This window comes from Podarcis bocagei, assembly GCF_964188305.1.
Source record: "Podarcis bocagei genome assembly, chromosome: 7".
Taxonomy (NCBI): domain Eukaryota; kingdom Metazoa; phylum Chordata; class Lepidosauria; order Squamata; family Lacertidae; genus Podarcis; species Podarcis bocagei.
Window position 1 is genome coordinate 39,543,849 of NC_138132.1, and position 21,238 is coordinate 39,565,086.

At 41.6% G+C, this 21,238-nt stretch overlaps 1 protein-coding gene across 1 annotated transcript in view; it reads right to left on the bottom strand.

Annotated features, from left to right (window-relative positions):
• Nucleotides 1-12,705: 12,705 nt before the first annotated feature.
• Nucleotides 12,706-21,238, bottom strand: part of CNGB1 (cyclic nucleotide gated channel subunit beta 1) — a gene marked incomplete at its 5' end in the record, with an annotated part of 77,115 nt that continues 68,582 nt past the window's right edge. The window contains 7 exons of the mRNA XM_081202312.1: nucleotides 12,706-13,801; nucleotides 14,747-14,924; nucleotides 15,097-15,243; nucleotides 16,451-16,569; nucleotides 17,155-17,238; nucleotides 17,327-17,424; nucleotides 20,278-20,437. Of these exons, the coding sequence (XP_081058438.1) occupies nucleotides 13,487-13,801; nucleotides 14,747-14,924; nucleotides 15,097-15,243; nucleotides 16,451-16,569; nucleotides 17,155-17,238; nucleotides 17,327-17,424; nucleotides 20,278-20,437 (1,101 nt within the window). The 3' untranslated portion in view covers nucleotides 12,706-13,486. The remainder of the gene's footprint in view (nucleotides 13,802-14,746; nucleotides 14,925-15,096; nucleotides 15,244-16,450; nucleotides 16,570-17,154; nucleotides 17,239-17,326; nucleotides 17,425-20,277; nucleotides 20,438-21,238) is intronic.

Consider the following 21,238-nt stretch of genomic DNA (forward strand, 5'->3'; position numbering starts at 1 on the left):
AGTTGGGGTCGAATTGACCAAATTTGGACGACGAGAAACCTTATCTTAAGGGTGAAGAGATGTGAAATTTTACCCAGGACACTTTCTGATCACTGCGCGTTGGTAATGGAAATTAATGGCGGGCGTAAGGGACAATATAGATGGAGGATGGAGGAAAATTTACTGGATAATGATGATGTGAAAGAAAAGGTCAAAGGCACCTTAAAAGATTATTTGGATTTGAATTTGAAGGGGGAACCCACTATAGATATTGTATGGGACGCCAGTAAGTCGGTCATGAGGGGGGTCTTAATTCAACAAAATAATCTTAGGAGGAAACTAAGAGAACAAAAGAAAGAAGAAATCCTCACACAATTGAGAAATTATGAGAGGAAATTGACTATAAATCCAGCAGATGCTGAGGCCACCCGTGCCTTAAAGGTGCTACAGGCCCAATATTCAGCTATACTAAACCAGGAAATAGATTGGAGAATCAAATATATGAAGCAGAGGTTTTTTGAATCGGCAAATAAAATGGGGAAATTACTCGCGTGGCAGCTGAGAAAGAGGAAAAAGCAAAATGTGATAAGTAAAATAATAATGGAAGATAACATCATAGAAGCCCCAGATGAAATAGAAAAAAGGTTCGTTCAGTTTTTTGAAAAGTTGTATGAAAGAGGAACTGAAGATAGATTAGAAATTGAAAGATATTTGGAGCAGGAAAGAGGAAAATATATATCGGAAGAGGACAGAACACGATTAAATAAGGAAATCACTGTAAATGAAGTGAAGGAAGCTATCAATAGGATGAAAAATGGAAAGGCCCCTGGGCCAGATGGTTTGCCCTCAAAATACTATAAAACACTAGAGGAACTCCTTGCTCCAGTGCTTAGAGATGTTATTAATAACATCCTCCAGGGAGGGAAAATTCCCGGCTCCTGGAAGGAGGCATTCATAACCTTAGTTCCAAAATCAGAAACTGAGAAAACTGATATAAAAAATTACAGGCCAATCTCTTTGCTTAATAACGACTATAAGATCTTTGCCGATATAATGGCAAGTAGACTCAAGAAGCTATTAATGAAATACATCCATAAAGACCAAGCGGGATTCCTCCCTAACCGACATCTGAAAGATAATGTGCGCCATATATTAAACATCATTGAATATTTAGATACAAGGATAGACATCCCAGCCGCACTAATCTTTATAGACGCCGAGAAGGCGTTTGATAATGTCTCCTGGGAATTCTTATCACTATGTTTGGAAAAGGCAGGTATAGAAGGCCCCTACCTGAGAGGAATTAGAGCAATTTACTCGGAACAACAAGCTATGTTGATTATAAACAACAGCCTAACTAAATCATTTAAGATTGGGAAAGGTACAAGGCAGGGCTGCCCCTTATCCCCCCTGCTCTTTATAATGGTCTTGGAAGTGATTGCAAATAGAATAAGAGACGCAGTGGGTGTGAAGGGGATAAGAATTGGTAAGAAAGAATTTAAGTTAAAGGCATATGCTGACGACCTAGTCCTTTCCCTGGAAGAACCAGTGGACAGTGCATGTAAAGTGATAGAATTATTAGAGGAATTCGGCAGACTGTCAGGATTTAGATTAAATAGGAAGAAAACAAAAATTTTAACAAAAAATGTGGCTATTGAGGATAAAATTCAATTGGAACAAAGGACCGGTATAAAAATTGTGAATAAGGTAAAATATTTGGGAATCTGGCTATCTCCAAAAAATATAAATTTGGTAGAAGAAAATTATGATAAGATATGGCAGGAAATAAAAAAAGATCTGGACATCTGGCAGAGGCTGAAGCTCTCATGGACGGGGAGGATGGCGGCGATTAAAATGTGCATCCTCCCAAGGTTATTATTCCTGTTCCAGAATATCCCGATAATTAAAGGCACCACCCGTTTCAGGAATTGGCAAAGAACTTTGACTAAGTTCATTTGGCAGGGGAAGAGAGCCAGGATAAAGCTTAAATACCTGACAGATGCAAGAGAGAGGGGCGGATTTGCGGTACCGAATATAAGGTTATATTATGAGGCAGCTTGTTTAAGCTGGTTAAAGGAATGGGCCACCCTTAGAAACACTGATCTATTGGACCTGGAGGGCTTTGATATTAGGTTCGGGTGGCATGCCTACCTGTGGCAGGGGAAAGGTGAGATTCACAGAGGGTTTTCTAGTCACATAATTAGAGGTTCACTATTGGAGGTGTGGAATAGATATAAAAAATTGATTGAAAAAGGGACCCCCTGGTGGCTCTCTCCAGTGGATATTGTCAAAATAAAAAAACCAAATATGATGGGAGAAAGATGGACCTACGAGGATCTCCTAATTAAGACAGAAGAAGGTTGGAAGGTGAAGCCTTATGACGAGTTGAAAGATAAGATAAAAGAATGGTTTCAATTCCATCAGATCAATGCACTGTGGAGTGAGCACAAGAAACAGGGGATGAGTGATAAAAAATCAAGATTTCAGATAGAAATCTTAGAGAGTAATGAGAAACACCTCTCTAAATTATATAAACAACTATTGGAATGGGATACAAGAGAGGATTTGGTGAAGGGCGTGATGGTGAAATGGGATAGAGACCTTGGATATAATATCGATTATAATAAATGGCAGATACTATGGAGGAAGGGTATAAAATTTACAGCGTGTGCAACTCTCCGAGAGAACCTAGAGAAAATGATGTACCGCTGGTATCTGACCCCAGCTAAGCTAGGAAAGATGTATAAGACTGTTGATAATAGTTGTTGGAGATGCAAAGAGAAGACTGGGACCTTTTTCCACATTTGGTGGACCTGTGAGATAGTGAAGGAATTCTGGGGAAAGATCTTTGATGAACTGAAAAAAATTTTAAAATATAATTTCCCCAAGATACCTGAGTTGTTTCTTTTAGGTATGATTGGTGAGGAAATAAAAAAACCAGATCAAACCTTTTTCCAATATGCGACAGCTGCGGCGAGAATCCTAATTGCACAAAAATGGAAATCCCCCGATATGCCTACGATCGGAGAGTGGCAAGTGAAATTATATCAATACATAGAATTAGCGAGATTAACACAGAAATTAAGGCAAAATAACACTACGAAACTTAAAGATGAATGGAAGAAATTTTTAATTTATGTTGAGAATAATATGGGTATCAGTAATACAACAGCAGAAGTTAATTAATACCGTCGATGTTAAATACTAGTGTAAGTTCTACTGCAAATGTTATGTGTTGACTGTGTAATCCTGGACCAAGTTGAACGGAAGTCTGTCTTTTTACTGTTCTATTTTATCTGTTTTCTTCGTTTTTCTTTTCTTTTTTATTCTTCTTCGGAGTGTCTTCTTCTTTGTAATTTATCTTTTGCTTATTGTTTTTTCACCTTTTATTGATACGTACATATGTATCTGAAGTTGATATGTAACGTGAAGCTTTTTTCTAATAAAATAATAAAGTAAAATTTAAAAAAAAAAAAAAAGAAACAATCAGTTGTAACAGATAATCAGCAGTACATTATAACCACATTATAGCTGCATAGGCATATAGCTACTCATAAGAGCCCAGGTAAAAAGGTGGACCTTAGATTGGCTCCAGAATGTCAAGTCAAGCTTATACCATTTGCACCTCCAAAATAGAAGTACCACCACAGAAAAGGCCATTGAAAACACACGGTCCATAACCATGATTTGCAAAGGTAGACATTCCTCAAAATGAAAATATCCTTGTACCATGTCAGAAACCATTTCCTCAGATTGGGCCATGGCGTCTTCCATGCAGAGTGTGACACATAAGCAGAATCCTCATGTGACAGATGGGTGCTACTTGTCTTATGTAAGCCACACTGTTTTGCAGATAATTGCCATACACGAATGCACAATTTGAATTCTTACTATAGTCTTCACCAGCCCAGCTGGCTGGGACTGATAAATGTTTTTTTTTTTTTTATAATGATATTTATTAGGAATTTGAAAATTACAGAAAGAGAAAAAGAACAATAGAAAATTAAACATAACAAAACTATACCTCCAATACATCAAAAAAACAAAGAAAACAAAATACAATAAAACAACAAAAAAAGAACAAAAACATTTAAAAACACATCCAGCCTTTCCATGTCTTTACCTTTCATATACTTGTTTCATCGACCTCCTCGCACCTCCCTTTTTTGTATTCTAGTTCAATTAGCTATTTCAGCAAGTCCTTTCCATCTTTCTCAATTTTCATTCTAAAATTTAACTTAAGACATTCTAACCTTAAATTTTCCACTTTGGTCCATTAACAATCTATTTTTACTTAATTCTTTATAACATTTCTGCTAAAGCCATATAACTTCGTTCCAGCATCCTTCTAACATTCATTAATTTTGCAATATTTCTGTAAATATACTTTAATTTTTTTCCAATCTTCTTCCACCGACTCTTCTCCCTGGTCTCGGATTTATCAGTCCCGCAGAATCCGGGACTGATAAAAGTTATAGTCCTAAATGGAGGGCACCGGGTTGGCGAAGGTTGCACTCAGATGGATATATTCGAATCAACACATGCATTTCATCTAGGAGAGTCTAAAAGCAAGGGCAGCAGCTTAATTCTGGGTAGGATTATGGATGCCTGATACACTCCCTCACTACTGGCTTTGCAATTAACAGTGACAGATGAGAATCACCACTGCACTGAAACCTGATTACCTGAGAAGGGCAGTAGAGTAGCATGTTGAGATGCTTAGATGGACTGATACTGTACAGGCCAGACTTCCCCTCCACCTCTTTCTAGTAGTAATGGGTCTGTTCAACAGAAAAGCTTTCTGTCTTACTGTGTTTGGATTTGGAGCAGTAAATTCCCTGCTTCACTGGCAGTTATGGGGTAGTTTTACAAATATAGGTTAAACATTTGCCTGAGGCAGTAACTAGCTAATGCAGAAGGCACACTAAATATAGACATGTTTTGATTTCTGTCTCCATTGCACTCTGCTGTGCAAATAAAATACGAACTGGCTTTCTCACCATCTGAAGGTTTTCGTTTTTGTTTTTCTAGAGACTTCAATAGCATGAAACAGTCTTCATATGAGTCATCATTTCTTTTAAGAGTCTTCACCACTAAGGCATGTATCAGTTTCATTTTAAATGAACACAAAACCAACATGAACTGGAGTGGACAATCCTCTACTGCCTTGACAGCATTTCCAAGAGACTCTCCAGCGATTAGCTACACAATTTCTTTTTTGTTGAAAGAAATGTATTGTCTTGAATGAAAAGAATCAACTACAAGAAGTTAGCAATTGAGGAATATCAACTAAATACAGACTAAAATAGATCAACAACAATTCAATATGATGGGGGGGGAATTAAGGTTCAAATAAGTGTTTAATTGAGTTCAATATATGATCATGATATAAGCACCTTAGTTATTTATTATTGCTATTTCCCTGTCAACATTTCACAGATGATAAGAAAAGCATTATTCTTCATGGGTGAGCAGTAATGGCATGGTGGGGCCAACACAGTTCAGACAATTGAGACTCTTAACATGCTGCAAGCAGCAAACAGGATCTTTGCAAGTGGGTGAATGCCATAGATTAGGAGGTAGGCAAACTCCAGGCTTACATGATCTACTGTACTTTACTTTGTACTAGAAGCTCAAGCTCCATGAACCAGAGCTGGATATAAAGTAGTGGCTAGAAGGGGGGCAGAGTCAAGCAGCATAGGGTTAAAGAAGAGACCATGCCTCTGAGCACATGATCAATGCAATAATTTGATTTTTAGTACCATAACTCATGACTTGTTACACAAAATCCACTCCTGGTTTCCTCCCCACCCCCTCCATCCCAGCAGCTTAATTTAAAGAAGGAGGGAAGCATTTTTGTTGCTCCTAATTGTAAACTCAGATGATTTGCAGCAAATCAGCCCCAGATCAACCAATCTAGATCCCAATCTACCTTCAGCCTACCACTGCAATAGATTAAGTCCATGAAGACAGAAGGCAAATGCAGTGAGGCAACTTCCAGACTACAATGCTTCAGATACATGTACGTGCTGGAACAATGAATTACAGTGGTACCTTGGGTTACATACGCTTCAGGTTACATATGCTTCAGGTTACAGACTCCGCTAACCCAGAAATATTACTTCGGGTTAAGAACTTTGCTTCAGGATAAGAACAGAAATCGTGCTCCGGCGGCGCAGCAGCTGCAGGAGGCTCCATTAGCTAAAGTGGTGCTTCAGGTTAAGAACAGTTTCAGGTTAAGAACAGACCTCCAGAACGAATTAAGTACTTAACCCAAGGTACCACTGTATGCATTTATACTATTTAATATATACTAGTCCCATATTTGAACTGAGGAAAGCCAAGGCACCGCAAGAGCACAAAATATTTCCCTTTAAGAATTCTGCCCTATGATTCAGTGACTGATCTTGACTTCATAGCTGAGAATTCTTAAGCAGAAGTAACAGTTTTATTTTAATAATACAAGTACCTTTTGCCATATGCAGAGTGCTTCTTCAACTGCAGCCTTTCTCCTTCCCAGAAGCAGATCTTATGTGAAAGCCCAAGGAATTTTCTAGAAATTAAGCACTGATTCCCACTTCTGTTGCCAGGAAACTCAGCTTCAGAACACAGGCATTCTGTTTTCTTCCACATACCAGCTGATTCCTAGCCCCCCCCCCTTTTGCAGCAACTCTTCAAAACAAAGCAGCTTCTTTTTCTCATGACTCTCCCCTCTCTAAACAAGCACTCTGCAATCGACCCGATTTGCACCAAGACTTACCAGGCCTCAGCCCATGTACCATGACTTGAGCACTGGCGCTGAGTCCTGGAGCATGGGAAGAAAAGTACACCCCAGCATGTGCCAAGTGCCTTTCTGACACTACTGAGCAACTGCAATCTCTTTCTCTCACACCTCTCATTCAGGAAAAAGTTGAGTGTGGGCCCGCTGTCAAGTGCCTCTGCAACAAACCCACTTCTGGTTTCCTCGCCTTTGCCAGATAACTCCCCTCACTCCAGCAGAATATAAATAATGCCCTTTTATTTTATTATTTTTTAAACTACTTACAGCACAGAGGGAAAGAGGGACTTTTCACTGCACATATATTATTGTGCTTTCCTCCCTCTCTCTGTAGTTCAGGTCACTGAGGGAACAGAATGAATATCAATAGCTGGAAGGAATGGAGGAGAAATTCATTTGGTTCACTAAAATGAGAAACCTTCCTGATTCTAACCTCCTGAAGCAATAAGTGAATCTGAACACAGTTACCCTTCACAATCTGCACATCTGAATTTTTTAATGATGCAGTTTTCCTACCATAAAAGTCCACACAAAAGGGCATACATTAGTGAAAGTAACTATAAAACTGTATTTGTATTAGGGAAATGTGCTTGCAAAAATGTGCACACTAGGCCAAATTGTGTGCAAAAATGCATCTGTTAGGAGAAACATGCATACAAATTCATAACATTTTCAAAATGTGGACTTTTAAAATAAAAACTTTCAAATAGATGGTGTAATGGGACAAGCTGACCTTAAGGGTGGAAAAATTAGAAACAGAGAGAAGCTGAAATGGACACATCCACCCACCCCTTGGGCATTCTATCTGTTCCACCTAATAAATATCCTTTTCATTTCAAAGGCATAATAGCATTCTATTCCATAATGGTTTTTCATTTAAATTGATCCCTTGTGTCTATTCCAGAGAGAACAAGCTACATTTGTGCTGTGCTGCGCTGGTCACAATTTTACTGAGACTAGAGACTCAGGTGCCCCATCCACCCAATTAAATTTGGTTATACCATACAGGCGAAAGTCTAGATAAGTTCATTTCTTCTAAGCACACTATGTGAACAGGCACTGCTTGGCAGCTGTAGGGGTAGGGGCAGCCCTGACAGGAATTCTGATGGGAAAAATGTGAGTCCAGAGGAGCTTGCTGCTATGCAAGGGGGGCTAAGGAAGGGTGACACCCAGAATATGAAGTGGCAAATGAGTTCATCAGTGCTGACAGTTGTCACTGCTCGTAACAGAATTGAGAGTAATAATCTCAGACATTTTCCTCATTGCTTATAAATACCCGCCCCATAGCAGCTGTGTCAGCTGTGTCGTGGTAGACCAAAACATCTGGAGGGCACCAGGTTGGGGAAGGCTGCCCTAAAGAATGAAGCCAATGAAACCAGATGACCAGAGGCTATTACCTCCTTCAGGATAGTGAAGAAAATAGCAGCAGCACAATCTCATTAGCAAGGATTTGTATCTTTCCTTTTAAGCCCAAAGCAAATTGAGATACAAGGATTCCTTGCTGCTTAAGATTTCCTTCACCCTCCACTACCCACCCCATGCAATTGAGACATTGCGTGGAAGCAACTATTAAAAGTGCTCCAGAGATACCCTCAGGCCTTGTGCTGTGTCCAGAAGCAGTCTGCTTGAATGAGCCTGGGACATTCACAGTGGCAGGAGCACTAGGTGACACTTCTGATTCATTCTCTGACAGATGAAGGGATTCATTAACTGAGCTAGAATCATAGCAAACCATCCATTCTGAAAGAGAGCTTAATAATCAGGCTTGGCATTGGAGAATGTCTCCAACTGCCCCAAAAGACCACAAAGCGAATGTGACAAAAGCCTCTTATGCCAAATAAGTTATGTTTCAGCCTAAAACAAGCCATGCTTATAGCAAAAAATAATAAATAAAAGCCCTGTTCAGGCATTGGTGCGCTAAATCAGCCAATCTGTAAATTTTGGTCTCACTCAGTTTCTGAATATTCCAATTGTAAGTTCAGTTCAAATTTTTGCATCATTTTGTCAGAGCTTTAGTGCTCATTTTTAATGAGCTAATGGACACATTTTTGCATGACATCTCTCTTTATATAATGCATTTTCCCATTATTTTCACTATGCGTATTTGTATACATTTTTCAGAATTGGAAAATTCAGAGAAGTCTGAAGGGTAACTGCATTTCTGCTTATGTAATGTTCTGGGAATTAGGAAGGCTACAATTAAAATGTGACCTGAATTCCCCTCCTTCCCTGCTGCTTGCTGCCTGCATTCCTATCGCGCCCCCCCCCCCATAAATTGACAGGTGAACATACAAAGCAGGAGGGCTCCTGCATGGAAGTTCCATGTACATTGCAGAGCTGTGATGGATCCCTGACTCCCCCCCACCCCATGTTTACTTACTGAGCTCCTTGTAATAGAATTTGCCATGAGGTAACCAGGCTGAAATAAAGGCAGTGAAGAGGAAAAATCTTGAAGGGCAGGAAATCCACAACTCTGGTTTCTAGTTGGTGCTCAGAAATATTGTTTTCCCTTCTCTTCCCCCTTCTAACGATGTATGTTCCACCTTGGAGAAGAGGAAACTGAGAGGCGATTATGATAGTCAACTTCAAATATCTGAAGGGCTGTAATGTGGAAGCTTGTTTACTCCTGCTCCAGAAGGTAGATTCAAATTACAAGAAAGGAGATTCAGACTAAACATTGAGAAGAACTTTCTGACAATAAGAGCTGCTTCTATCAACCAAGACAGCCAATCTCAAAGTACAATGCTGCCCATGTGTCTTCTGTGTGTGTGGTGTAGTGGTTAAGAGCGGTAGTCTTGTAATCTGGTGAACCGGGTTTGTGTCTCCGCTCCTCCACATGCAGCTGCTGGGTGACCTTGGGCTAGTCACACTTCTTTGAAGTGTCTCAGCCCCACTCACCTCACAGAGTGTTTGTTGTGGGGGAGGAAGGGAAAGGAGAATGTTAGCCGCTTTGAGACTCCTTCGGGTAGGGATAAAGCAGCATATCAAATCCAAACTCCTCCTCCTCCTCCTCTGTTTCTTCTTCTTCTTCTTCTTCTTCTTCTTCTTCTTCTTCTTCTTCTTCTTCTTCTTCTTCATCATCATTCCCTGCTTGTTCCTGATGTAGATCTTCACCCACCCCTTCTTCCCTAGAGTGGGAGCATTTTGTTGTTTGTCTCAGGTGCAAAAAACACACACAAACACATACACACCCACCCCCAGTGGAACAGCAACCTTGGAAGTTGATGGGCTGTCCTTCCTTGGAGGTTTTAAGCAGAGGTTGGATGGCCATCTCTCATAGATTCATTAGTTGTGATTCCTGCATTGCAGGGGATTGAACTAGATGACCCTTTGGGTACCTTCCATTTCTACAATTCTATGATTCCATGTAGTTAGGAGAGGAAGAGCCCAGCCATAGCAGCCAAGCAGAATTTATCCATATCACCAGCTCCTTCCTCCAATCCCTTGCTGGTTTCAAACTGTTGGAGGATTTGTGTCCCTGAGCTTCTTTTTTTACTGTAGTTTCATTTGTTTAAATGCCCTGTTCCCGATTGCCCAATTTGTATTTACAGCCAGATGTGATCATATGACATGTATATTACGTACAGCCCAAGTCAATCACTGATCATTGGGAAAGCACTATTAATGGTTCCCTATAGGCCAGAAGCTCAACTCATGTCCACAGTGAGTCATGCCTTCAGCGTGATGGGCCCAACTCTAGGGAACTCCCTCCCACAAAGTTATAAAGGCACCACCTCGAATGAGTTTCAGGCACCTGGTCAAACCTTACACCCTGAATGCTTCTCAAATGCTTTACTTTCTAAAATACTGAATTTTATTCAGGTTTTAAATTTTGTATACTGTATTGTAGTGTTGTTAGCCACTTCGGGGTGTAAATGGTGAAATTTGGAATTTAAAATGTGTATTATTAGGAAAAATGTGTACTACATTTTCAGTTTCCCTTCCTTGTCTGCAGAGTTCACCATGGCACCTCTTTCCTTCATCCTTCCTCCCAATTCAGCTTTCCTAAGCCACGTGTGTTTGCTGCCCTGCTGCCTGCTTCCCTTTGGCCGAACTCTGCCGTAGCTCACAGTTGTGGCTTTCTCCTCCATCCCTCCTGGAATGTCTGGGGATGCAGCTTAGGGATGGGAAGCTTAGCAGATTTTGTTTGGGGAGAGTGTTTTCCCCATTGCCTGATAAAACTCAGGATACCTCAATTTTCCCCAAGGAACTCATTGCCAGTGTGTAATAGTTAGGCTGGATTTTGCTTGACTGTGTTCCATGAGGAGAAAGAGTCAGGAAAATTGTGGTGGGTCATCATCAGCCCCCCTCACCCACATCCCACCTCCATTGTCTCTCCAGACGTCTCACCTCTCCTTGTGTGCTGGACACATAGTTCCAAGTGTCGCAGGAGGGTCCAAAGGGCAGAGTTGTGACATGTTCATGGGAGATTCCTCCAGGAACTTTGAGCCTTTGAGGACTCTCCTCCGACACGTCTTTCCTTCACCCATGGGTAAGTCTAGCTTGCTGCTAAGGAGCAAGCAGAATGCTTTTCAGGCAAATGGCTATAAGAGGGATCCAACTGGTATTTTGCCCAGTTATTATGTCACAGTACTCGCTTCTCCATTCAGAAAGCCCTTCTGCAGTTTCCCAGCACTGGAGCTTCTAGGGACAATGTTAAGTGGAAGGTTACAAATCTCTCCAGCTATGTTCATCTCTCTTTCACCTTTCCCATGCTACCTCGTTTCTTACTGGAGATACCAGGATTTGGACCTGGCCCCTGATGCAAATGCTTTACTACAGTGCAAGAGGTCTTTTTCTTTTATGGTGTACCAATTTAGGCTCCCTTGCTGCCACCTACTGGATAGCTAAATGATTGGCTCAGTAACGCTACTGAGCGTTTTAAAACACATTCCTGTTTCCCTCAGTGCCCTTTCAAGCCACATTTGCATTTGTGATGTAGAAATGTCCTCAACGGATCACATTACCTGATTTGTTTCCGCAACCCCCCTAAATTCCAATTAAGTGAAGCAGTCATCTGCGTATGTGTTGTCATCTGCACATGTGCAATGGCTGTCTGAGCTGTACACACCTCACCTTGACTTCAGCTTGCATTTTCAAATCTAATCGAAGCTGCTTTGAGGGGAAACGCTTCAAACAGGAGTATTTATTGAGAAACTACATGATAGATATGGATTGGGGCTGACATAATGTGTACACAGCTTCGAACATCAGACTTGGAAGCACACAGGAGCTGGAATAAAGGGTAATGTGCACTCAGCCTAAATCCACTTGCTCATTTTCCATTCCATTTGCCCATTTTTTGCCTATGATTCCTATTGCAAGACAATAGTGTTCACTTGCTTACATGGGGCAGATGTTATCAAGGGAGGCATGTTAATTAGATGTTTTGGTTCATGAGTTAATTTGCAAAAGCTTAACAACAAAAACACCCTTCTGCTAATGGTTTACTTTTCTGTTTACCCAGGCCTTTGGAATGTAATTAACCTTCCTGCAGACACTGCTACTTTACATATGCTGTTTGTTACAATGCTGCTAACATTTTAAATAATTATTGTTGCGCGGTGTTCTTTGCCCCTCAGCTTACATTGCAAGGAAAAGGTTGTTAGGGAGGGAACGCCCTCCCATCAGATGTCAAAGTGATAAACAACTACCTGACATTCAGAAGACATCTGAAGGCAGCCCTGTTCAGGGAAGTTTTTAATATGTGACATTTTAGTGTATTTTTCATCTTTGTTGGAAGCCGCCCAGAGTGGCTGGGGAAACCCAGCCAGATGGGCGGGGTACAAATAAATTGTTGTTGTTGTTGTTGTTGTTGTTGTTGTTGTTGTTGTTGTTGTTGCTGTTGCTGTTGCTGTTGCTGTTGCTGTTAATGAATTCCCCAAAACACAGAAATGACAATAGTCATTTGGGCACTGGTAACAGGTTACAAGAAATAAGGAAGAGACTAGGAGAAAGAATGCTGGTTTATTAGGTAAAGGCTAGTGTACAGCTCTTGCTACTGCCTGGGGCATGCTGGCTGGGGATGATGGGAGTCCAGAACTCCTGTGAGGCATCAGGATGGCCAAGGCTGGGCTAAGCAAGTTCTGCATGTACACTCCAGGGACTGCAATGCATCAGTTAGATGTGGAAATATGACAATCCACCAGAACAATATAGATTTGGGCATTAAAGCATACCATATTTTTCTTCAAATGTTTGTAAGCAGGGCAGGGAGAGCAAACAGAGGCAGAGGAACAATTTTCACCACATCCATCAAGGCTAGAACAAAAGGCAATGGCTTTGAAACCCCCGGAAAGAAGACTGGCATTATTAACCTCCTATCTGCACTTGATGAAGTTGCCCAGTGAGGTTGTGGGAGTGCCTTGTGCAAGTCCTGATTCATGATGGGGAAAGTGTGGGAGAACAGTAGTTCAAGGAGGAGGTCACATAGATGAGGGTGAATTAAAAAGAGTACAAGGGGTACAAAATCCAGATTCTGCCAAGGTATGGACGAACCCCCATACCTTGGGGGTGCAAATAATTCTAGACCTTATTTTAAAAGAGATGGATTTCCAGCCATCTTTTCATCTAATAGCACAACATTGGAGGCTACATTCTGAATGTTGGGACAGCCCAAGCCTATCCGTATTTTGCAGTGATCCATAGTCACTAAATTGCCTTCCTCAGGCTATGGCCTATGGCAGTGTCCTTCTATGAGACGCAAGACAGTCAGCTAGTTGGACTTTTCTACTTAGTTTCGCCCTTGTCTAGAATCTCTACGGAGAGAATCTCTTCATCACCTTTAGGTGCTGGAGTTATGCAAACCGTAACAGAGTGGTCTGCAGATTTTGAGACAATCTTCTCTGTTCTGCTGCAGTCGTCTGATTTTTGGGGACCAGCTGGTGAGCTGTGAACGGCTGGTGATTTAGGTAGAACTGATCTTCGGGAGCCGGCAGGTGATCTGTGACTGGCTGATGATTTAGGTGGAACTGATTTCTGGGAGCCGGCTGGCGATCTATGACTGACTGGTGATTTAGGTGGAACTGGAGTGGCACTGGCCTCCTGAAAGACAAAGGTATCATGCTGGTGGTTACCTGAATAAGGGGCATGCTTAGTATCTAGGGCAGGGAGATGTCTGGCACAAGTCTGTATGGAAACAACCCTCACCGATCCAAAAATAATCTATCTTTCTAGTCCCTGATGTGTAGGGACTCTCAGTAGTATTCAAAGAACAAAAGTATATTTTCACCCCATAGCCAAAGTGCTTTTGTTCAGGGTGCTAGCCAGCCAGTTGGGATACAGGCAGGAAACTAGGAGCTGTTCAGGGCTGAAGCAGCTCTCCCTCTTGACACCCACCGTTCAACATAACAATTCAGGAAAATTCTGTGCTCCTGGTGTCCACTGAGCTCTTTGGAAGGAAGGGGTTTTAGTTGCTTCCTTTTTGTGTTTTTCAAAAAATGTGTGTATTTTGGCAAACATTTAGGTTCAGTCGAGCCCATCACTACTTCAGTGACCTTGTTTTGCTACCATCCCTGTTGACACTGGGGCACCGAGCTTGCTGTTAGAGGAAGCTATAAATAAATAGGAAGCACCCTATTTATTTATATGCTCTAGTTTCAGTCCGAGCTTTGAAAACATGCCAGTCCAGAGCTCTTGCATAGATTAAGTCTTGCCTACGGGAAAGGTTTGTTTTGTTTTAAAAAGCTAGGGAAATCACATTGAGCCAAAGGTAACAACGTCCCAACATCTCTCAATGAGAAGTGGCCTTGGGATGCTGGTGCTACTGAGTGGAATGGTGGCAGGGCAGAGAGATAAGTGTTTAACCATTTCCCTGCTGCTCATTATATTGTTTTTCAGCTCAAAAACAGCCCCCCTTCAGTTGCTCTTCCCCTGTGGGGTCCCAGCTGTAAAAACACCATGGAACTTCCTAACTTGTTGGGTTCTTCTACCCCATTTCCGGAGAGAACTCGCTGTTGACATTTGCAGCTACTTTTTCTCTATATTTACCTGCATAGCTTTCAGCTCTTTCAATTTCCATCTGATATGAGCCAACCGCCCTTTGCCTCCCATCTTTCCTGCAGCGAATAAGGCGGCTTGGAAGAGCTTAGGAGTCCCAGCTCTTGGAGGAATGATGATGCCTTTGCTTTTGTCATCCTTAGTTTTGCTGTTGTTTTTCAGCATTCTCCTAAGAACAGAAAGGGAAAACAGGTATTTTCACACATTGTTCAGGTGTTGGGAATATTAGGAGCCAATGAGCTGCTGAGCCTAAATTTCAGCTTGGACTCATGAAATTTCGGACTTGATAGAGAGTATGGCTGTGCACAAACATACCAGCACCTGGCTATCCTGCAGCTCACCTGGCCTTCTTCCGCAGCAACTTCTGAGACTCTGGATAATGCACTAAAATGTCATTCAAATCTTTCTTTTCCAAGATGAAAAGGTTAGTAAATCCATGAGCCACAACATTCGCTGTGCGTCGATTTCCACCTCCCACAGCTAGTAAGCTAAGAAAAAGAAAAAGACATCAACTGGGGACTCAATCTGGTTTCCATAACTCAACATCTACTATTGAATACATTGGGGCACTAAGCTTGGCTCCTGTGCCTTTTTTCTCAGCGTCTCCTGAGGACCTCATTCAGCATCAATGAAATATCTAGCTTCCAGCAAGATGTTGTATGACTGCACACTCCACAAGATCTTGTGAGATCTCACCAGAAACCGGTGCCCCTGCCAGCACCGCTTCTCCACTGGCAGCAGAGGTGGCGAGATGCCTGTGTGGAACACCACCTCATGGGCTTCTGCTGCTTGAGGCAGTCACCTCACCTTGCCTCATGGGTGGGCTGCCCCTGAACCGAATTGCACTTCTGCATTTCCATAATGAGAGTTTGGCAGAAGGAGGCATGGGAAATGGGTACGGATTATTGGTAAACTATAATTTTTCAGGTGTCATTTTTCAAGGCATCATAATTTGCTTTCTGGGTTCTGCACTGTGCATTCTGCGTTCCTCATTAGGTGATGGAATTCTTCAGAGTTTTGAAAACCCTGTTGTCACCGTCTTTATAGATACAGATTTCTCTTTCTGTATTAATTCAGGACAAGTAAAAACTCTGCAGGAATATGACTCATGGAAAATTGAATAATAAGTATAGCCTATTTCATGCGGATTTCTATGTCTCCAAGAGAGAGCTTCAATTGTTCAGTTAGAATGATCTCATACTTTCCTTTTTTATTAGATGATTTATCTACTTTAATGTGCAGTAACTCCACTGAATTTCTCCTATTATTATAGACCCTCCAGTCATTTGTCCAATTTTTTTTTTGGGGGGGGGGGGACGACTTCATACAATCCTGATTGATTAGGAGTGTATTTGTTAGCCAAAGTATATTTAGCCCCCTCTGTAGTTGAAATCTAGAACAAAATCAGATAGTTGCCATGTACATCTCTTTATAGTCATTCAGTTTCAAGATTCAAAGGTGGAAAGGATAGTCAAAGTACCTATATTTCTTTGTTATCAGGACTTCTCTTATCATCAGGGAAATCTTTTTCAGTTGAAGGAAAAAAATTACCTGAAAAATCTGCCGATCTCATTTTGGATGAAAAGTAAGCAAGACTGTACATGACTATACTTTTATCTTTCTGAGCCCCTTTCTTCTCCTTCCTGTTGCCAAGCCCAGTTTCCTCCCCACATCGACATTCTCCATCTGTCTGACCTTATTTCTCCAAACACAGATCCAGCTTTCAAAGTCACAAGCACCGTTTTCCCATCAGGTCCTCCGAGCACCTTGACTTGCCCGACTTGAATGATGTACATCTCTCTGCCAATTTCCCCCTGAAGTAACAAGGAGGAAAAGTGTTCTTTGCAGCACCAGGGATCCTTTGCCCTTCAGGTTTCAGACTGACTACCCGAGTTTTAAATGTTGTTCTATTTATTTTTTATTGCTGCTTTCATGTCATAGAATCATAGAATTGTAGAGTTGGAAGGTATCACGGGGGTCATCTAGTCCAAGCCCCTGTCCCTGAGATTGTCTCATGCTCTACCAACTGAGCTATCAGAATAAAACAACAACAACAACAACAACAACAACAACAACAACAACAACAACAACAACTGTAATTTGTTGAGGGTGCTGGGAATTGTTAGCTCTGTAAGGGGTATCACCCATAACAAACTACCTTCCCAGGATTTTTGGGGTGAGGGGATGAGAGGAAGCCATGACTCTGAATGATGGAGAACAGTACTAACAAGGCATGGCAGAAAGGACCGCCAACCTACTACAAACATTTTCATAGTCACTGAATCCAAAGTCACTGAAAATTGGGTACTTAAAATGTCATGCAAGTATTCCCCCACCTCACCCCTCATTCCACAGTTCAGCTCAACCCTACTTTTCACTTCTTAGACAAAGCTGGTTACCTTCTTGCAGACGTAGTCATTGGGCAGGTACACCACAGATCTGAGCCTTTTCAGCATGTCAAAAATCATTTGCCGGTCACAACCCTGAATGCAAAGGAAGGAAGAATCAGTTGGCTTGTACAAGCATGTCTGGATTTAAGTAAGTGAATCCCTGAGGGGGTGTGGACCATACCTGAAAAAGAGGTACCTTGCTAACAATGTCATAGTTCACATCTACTGCAATGTCCAACTTCATCTTGTCTGGCAGCTGCATCAGCAATTCCGATTCGTCTGCAGTAAAGGAAGTGTAAGGAAGAGTTTGCCTTTCTTGAAACCGTGGATTAGAGAATAGCCAGTGCACATATTTAAAAACTCAAATAGCAGCTGCTTAGAGTGGATGACTGATAACTAGCGGGATCTCAGGAGTCAGGGAGGAAGGATTAAACCTTTTCTCCCCTGCAGTAGTCCAGACACCAACAAAAAAACCACTCCTCCAAAGCTGCTATTTTCATAGGAGAAAAAGGTCCTATTGGCATCAATGAAACCATAGCAGGGAAGGAAAAGGTTAAATTTCTCACCCTGCTTGTAATTATCAGTCTCTTCCTCCCCACCCCCACTTGTGGCTGCTACTTGTGTCATTCAATTCACCTGAAATGTAAATATGCATTCAATATTATGGCTAGTTTGTCCCTAAACTTGGGTAGCCAACATGGCACCCTCCAGTGGTTGTTGGACACCACATCCCAGCAGCCCCTGCAGCCAGCCAATAAGTAGTGGACAGGGATGCTGGGAACTGGGGCCAAGCAACATCCAGAGAGCGCCATTTTGGCTATCCTTGACCTAAGCCATATTGAACATCCAGAGGAACACCTTACGAAGCCAATATTCAAAGCCCTAGTTGACTTCCGGGTTAGCGCCATCAGCAATGGCGGAGTTCCTCTGACCGAGAGGAACCCGCTCTGTGAGAATCAGGTCTTGCCACCGCGGCGAAGGCGGGGACCCCTTAAAAATCCCAGGCGGAGGAAGCCTGGGAACGTGGGATTCGGCAGGCACCAAGAGCGCCTCCCCTACTCGCGGGGAAACCCATTTTGGGGCTCCGGAGCGAAGTGGGGTGAGTGGTGCGGTGCTTCGAACTGATTGCTACTTTCACGGAGTGAAGCCGCACAGCTGTTGCCGGAGAGCGCTGACTTTTTCCTGTGGACAATTGGATTTAAAAGTAACTACCCGTGAGTAAAGTGAAGAATTGGAGTTTTAAAAGTTGAATTAATTTGGCACTGAAGCGGGAAGGTCTAAACAGGAAGTCCGCCTTCCGCTTTTGTAAACAGATTGAAGCAAAGACATTGCAAGCTAAAGTCTGGAAAGTCGTTTGTAAAGGACTAAATTTTCATCAGCTAAAAATACCAAACCCCCCTTGGAAGCAGGAGAAGAGGGGGGAGATTTGAGACTGTTTAAACCTGCAGGAGAGAGAATAAAGAAAGACAAATTTCCACCGTCTTGAACCTGGGAATGGGGTGTCAGAGACAGACGCTTTGGGGAAGTTCATTGACTGTGAATAAAACTTTTTTTTGACAGATAGTTAAAAAAGAGAAACATATTGATTCCAATGTTTCCTTCTGCATATAAAAAGGAATAAAATATCTGGAAAACGAAAGTAATTTTGTTGCTGGAGCTGCTTTTAAAAAGACGGATACAAACAGAAATTGTTTCCTCTGGAGGGAGCTTGTGATACTGTTGCTGGAGTCGATCTGGGGAATTTTACAGCTGCAGAGATTAAAGATCGTGGGAACCTGACATTGACCTTGAGCAAGAATGTGTTTAGAAGAAGTTTTAGTGCTTGCTCTTTGCAAGACAAGCGCTTTACTGGAACAGCTACATGAAAAGATGGATTTGATGACTGTTGCAGTTAGCAATTTTGGACAAACGGTGAATACCTACATAGAAACTACTCAGGAACCATCTCAGGAATTTGCTTTGACAGGGCAAGTTGTGCAGAAGATAAAGGAGGAGATTGTTGCTGAACCTCAAGTAATAGAAATGGAGAGAGCCACAGCCTCGCAGGAAAATAAATTGTTGTTTCTGACGACTGAACCTGGAGAAAGTCAGATTGGGAGAGATGGAGTACTGTTTGGTTTGAAGATGGGAAGCTGGATGGACCCCCCTATGCAGGGATGTTCTGAATTTTGGGATCTGGTTGTGGGCCAAGGGGAGCTTGGAGTTGTGGGGGCCCTTAACTTTGGAGGGACTTTGAAACATGCCTTCAAATATCTTTTGGATTTCAGTGCTGACTGGAGAGTGGCCTGACCTGTCGAGAAGGGATAAAGACATTGTCAAGTTGGAGTCTCCCCAAGATCTACCCCTCAGTGAAAAAGGAAGGAAATTAAGAACAAGATCAGCAGAAGATAAAGTAAAGTGCAGGTATAAACATGAAGAAGAGCTGCAGAAGGGACATGGAAAAGACTTAAGAGCCTCGGATAGAAGGTCATCAGGTTAATGGACTAGATGGAAGGGATAGAAAGGACTGACAAAACCCGAGACCAGGAAGAAGAGACGATGGATGAAGATTGGAAGAAAGTTTAAAAATTCATTTAGAGAATTAGTGTAAAATTAACGAGTGTTAGAAAAATGCTGGAATGAAACTATTTGGCATTAGTAGAAATACTATAAGGAATTATGTATAAATAAGTTTTAAATTTTAAGCTCTAGGGCTTTTTATGGTAAGATAAGGTTAAAATAAATTAAGGTAATTTAATGATAGAATATAGTGAAAAATGGAAAGGATTTGCTGAGATAATTAATAATTAGAATACAAAAAAGGGAGGTGTGAGGAGGTCGATGAAACAAGTTAACGAAAGATAAAGATTTGGGAATATTGGATTTGTTTTTACATTTTTTGTTTTTCCTTTTTTTTGGTTTTGATGTATTGTGTGTTTTGTATTTTTCTTTTTTTCTTTTTATTGACTTGTATTGCTTAATTCCTTGTTTTTCTGATTATATATATTTTTATTTTTTCTCTCTCTCTTTTTTCTTTTCATTTCCTTCTTTTTCTTCTTCTTCTTCTCCTCCTCTCTTTTTTATTCTCTGTAATTCTAAACTTTCAATAAATATCATTAAAAAAAAATATTCAAAGCCCTAGTTCAGTCTTACCCAGCATGCCTTGAGAGTGCCAAGTGTACTCATACCACGTTTTGACTCTATTCTGAACAGATCGGGGGATTTTGTACAAAGCCATGTATCTAATTGTGTTGTCCATACAGCTCCGATAGTATGTCTGTCCAGCGGTGGCAGCCCCAACAACATCTCTCATCTGTGTGAGATAAAGAGAAAACCATTCAGGGAATTTTTGTTCAGCATTGCTTACCTACACCATTGAACTATCTCTGCCTTCCCCAACCTAATGCCTTCAAACTAAAGCTTCCAAGCTTCAGGTGGCTGGGCTGATAGAAGTTGATCATGGGGCAGTTGGGGGTTGGGGAGCACCAGTTCACAGAGGGCTGAGTTACTAATGGGAGTAAGTTATAGTTCCCAGAGTCCCCTGTAAAGAGGGACTGACTGTTAAGCCACTGTGGAAATTGTAACACTGTGAGGGGAATAGGGGCCTCCTAACAACTCTCAGCACTCTTAACAAACTACAATTCCCAGGATTCTTTGGGGGAAGCCATGACTGTTCAAAGCAGTATAATTGTGCTTTGAATGTATAGAGTGAATGTGGCCTGAATTAAAAAAACGGCTAGGCAAGTAGCCACAAATTTCTTCAGTCCTGAAATAAAACCAGAACTCATGTTGAGATGTTTTATTGTATGAGATTGTAGGGTAATTTCTTTCTTTCTTTCTTTCTTTCTTTCTTTCTTTCTTTCTTTCTTTCTTTCTTTCTTTCTTTCTTTCTTTCAACTGGAACATGATACCTGAATGGTGGCCATTCACTTTGTAGAGTCAAGAGCCTGGGAATGCCTTGATGTCCATGAATAGGCTGGGAAAAGTCCCAGTTTCCACACAACAGAGCCCAACACTTTCTAAGCATCTGCTTACATTCTTAAAGAGTTTCCCCTTCCCCAGCATTGTTTTAACAGACTTTTAAAATGTGAATACTCCTCAACTCATGCCAGCC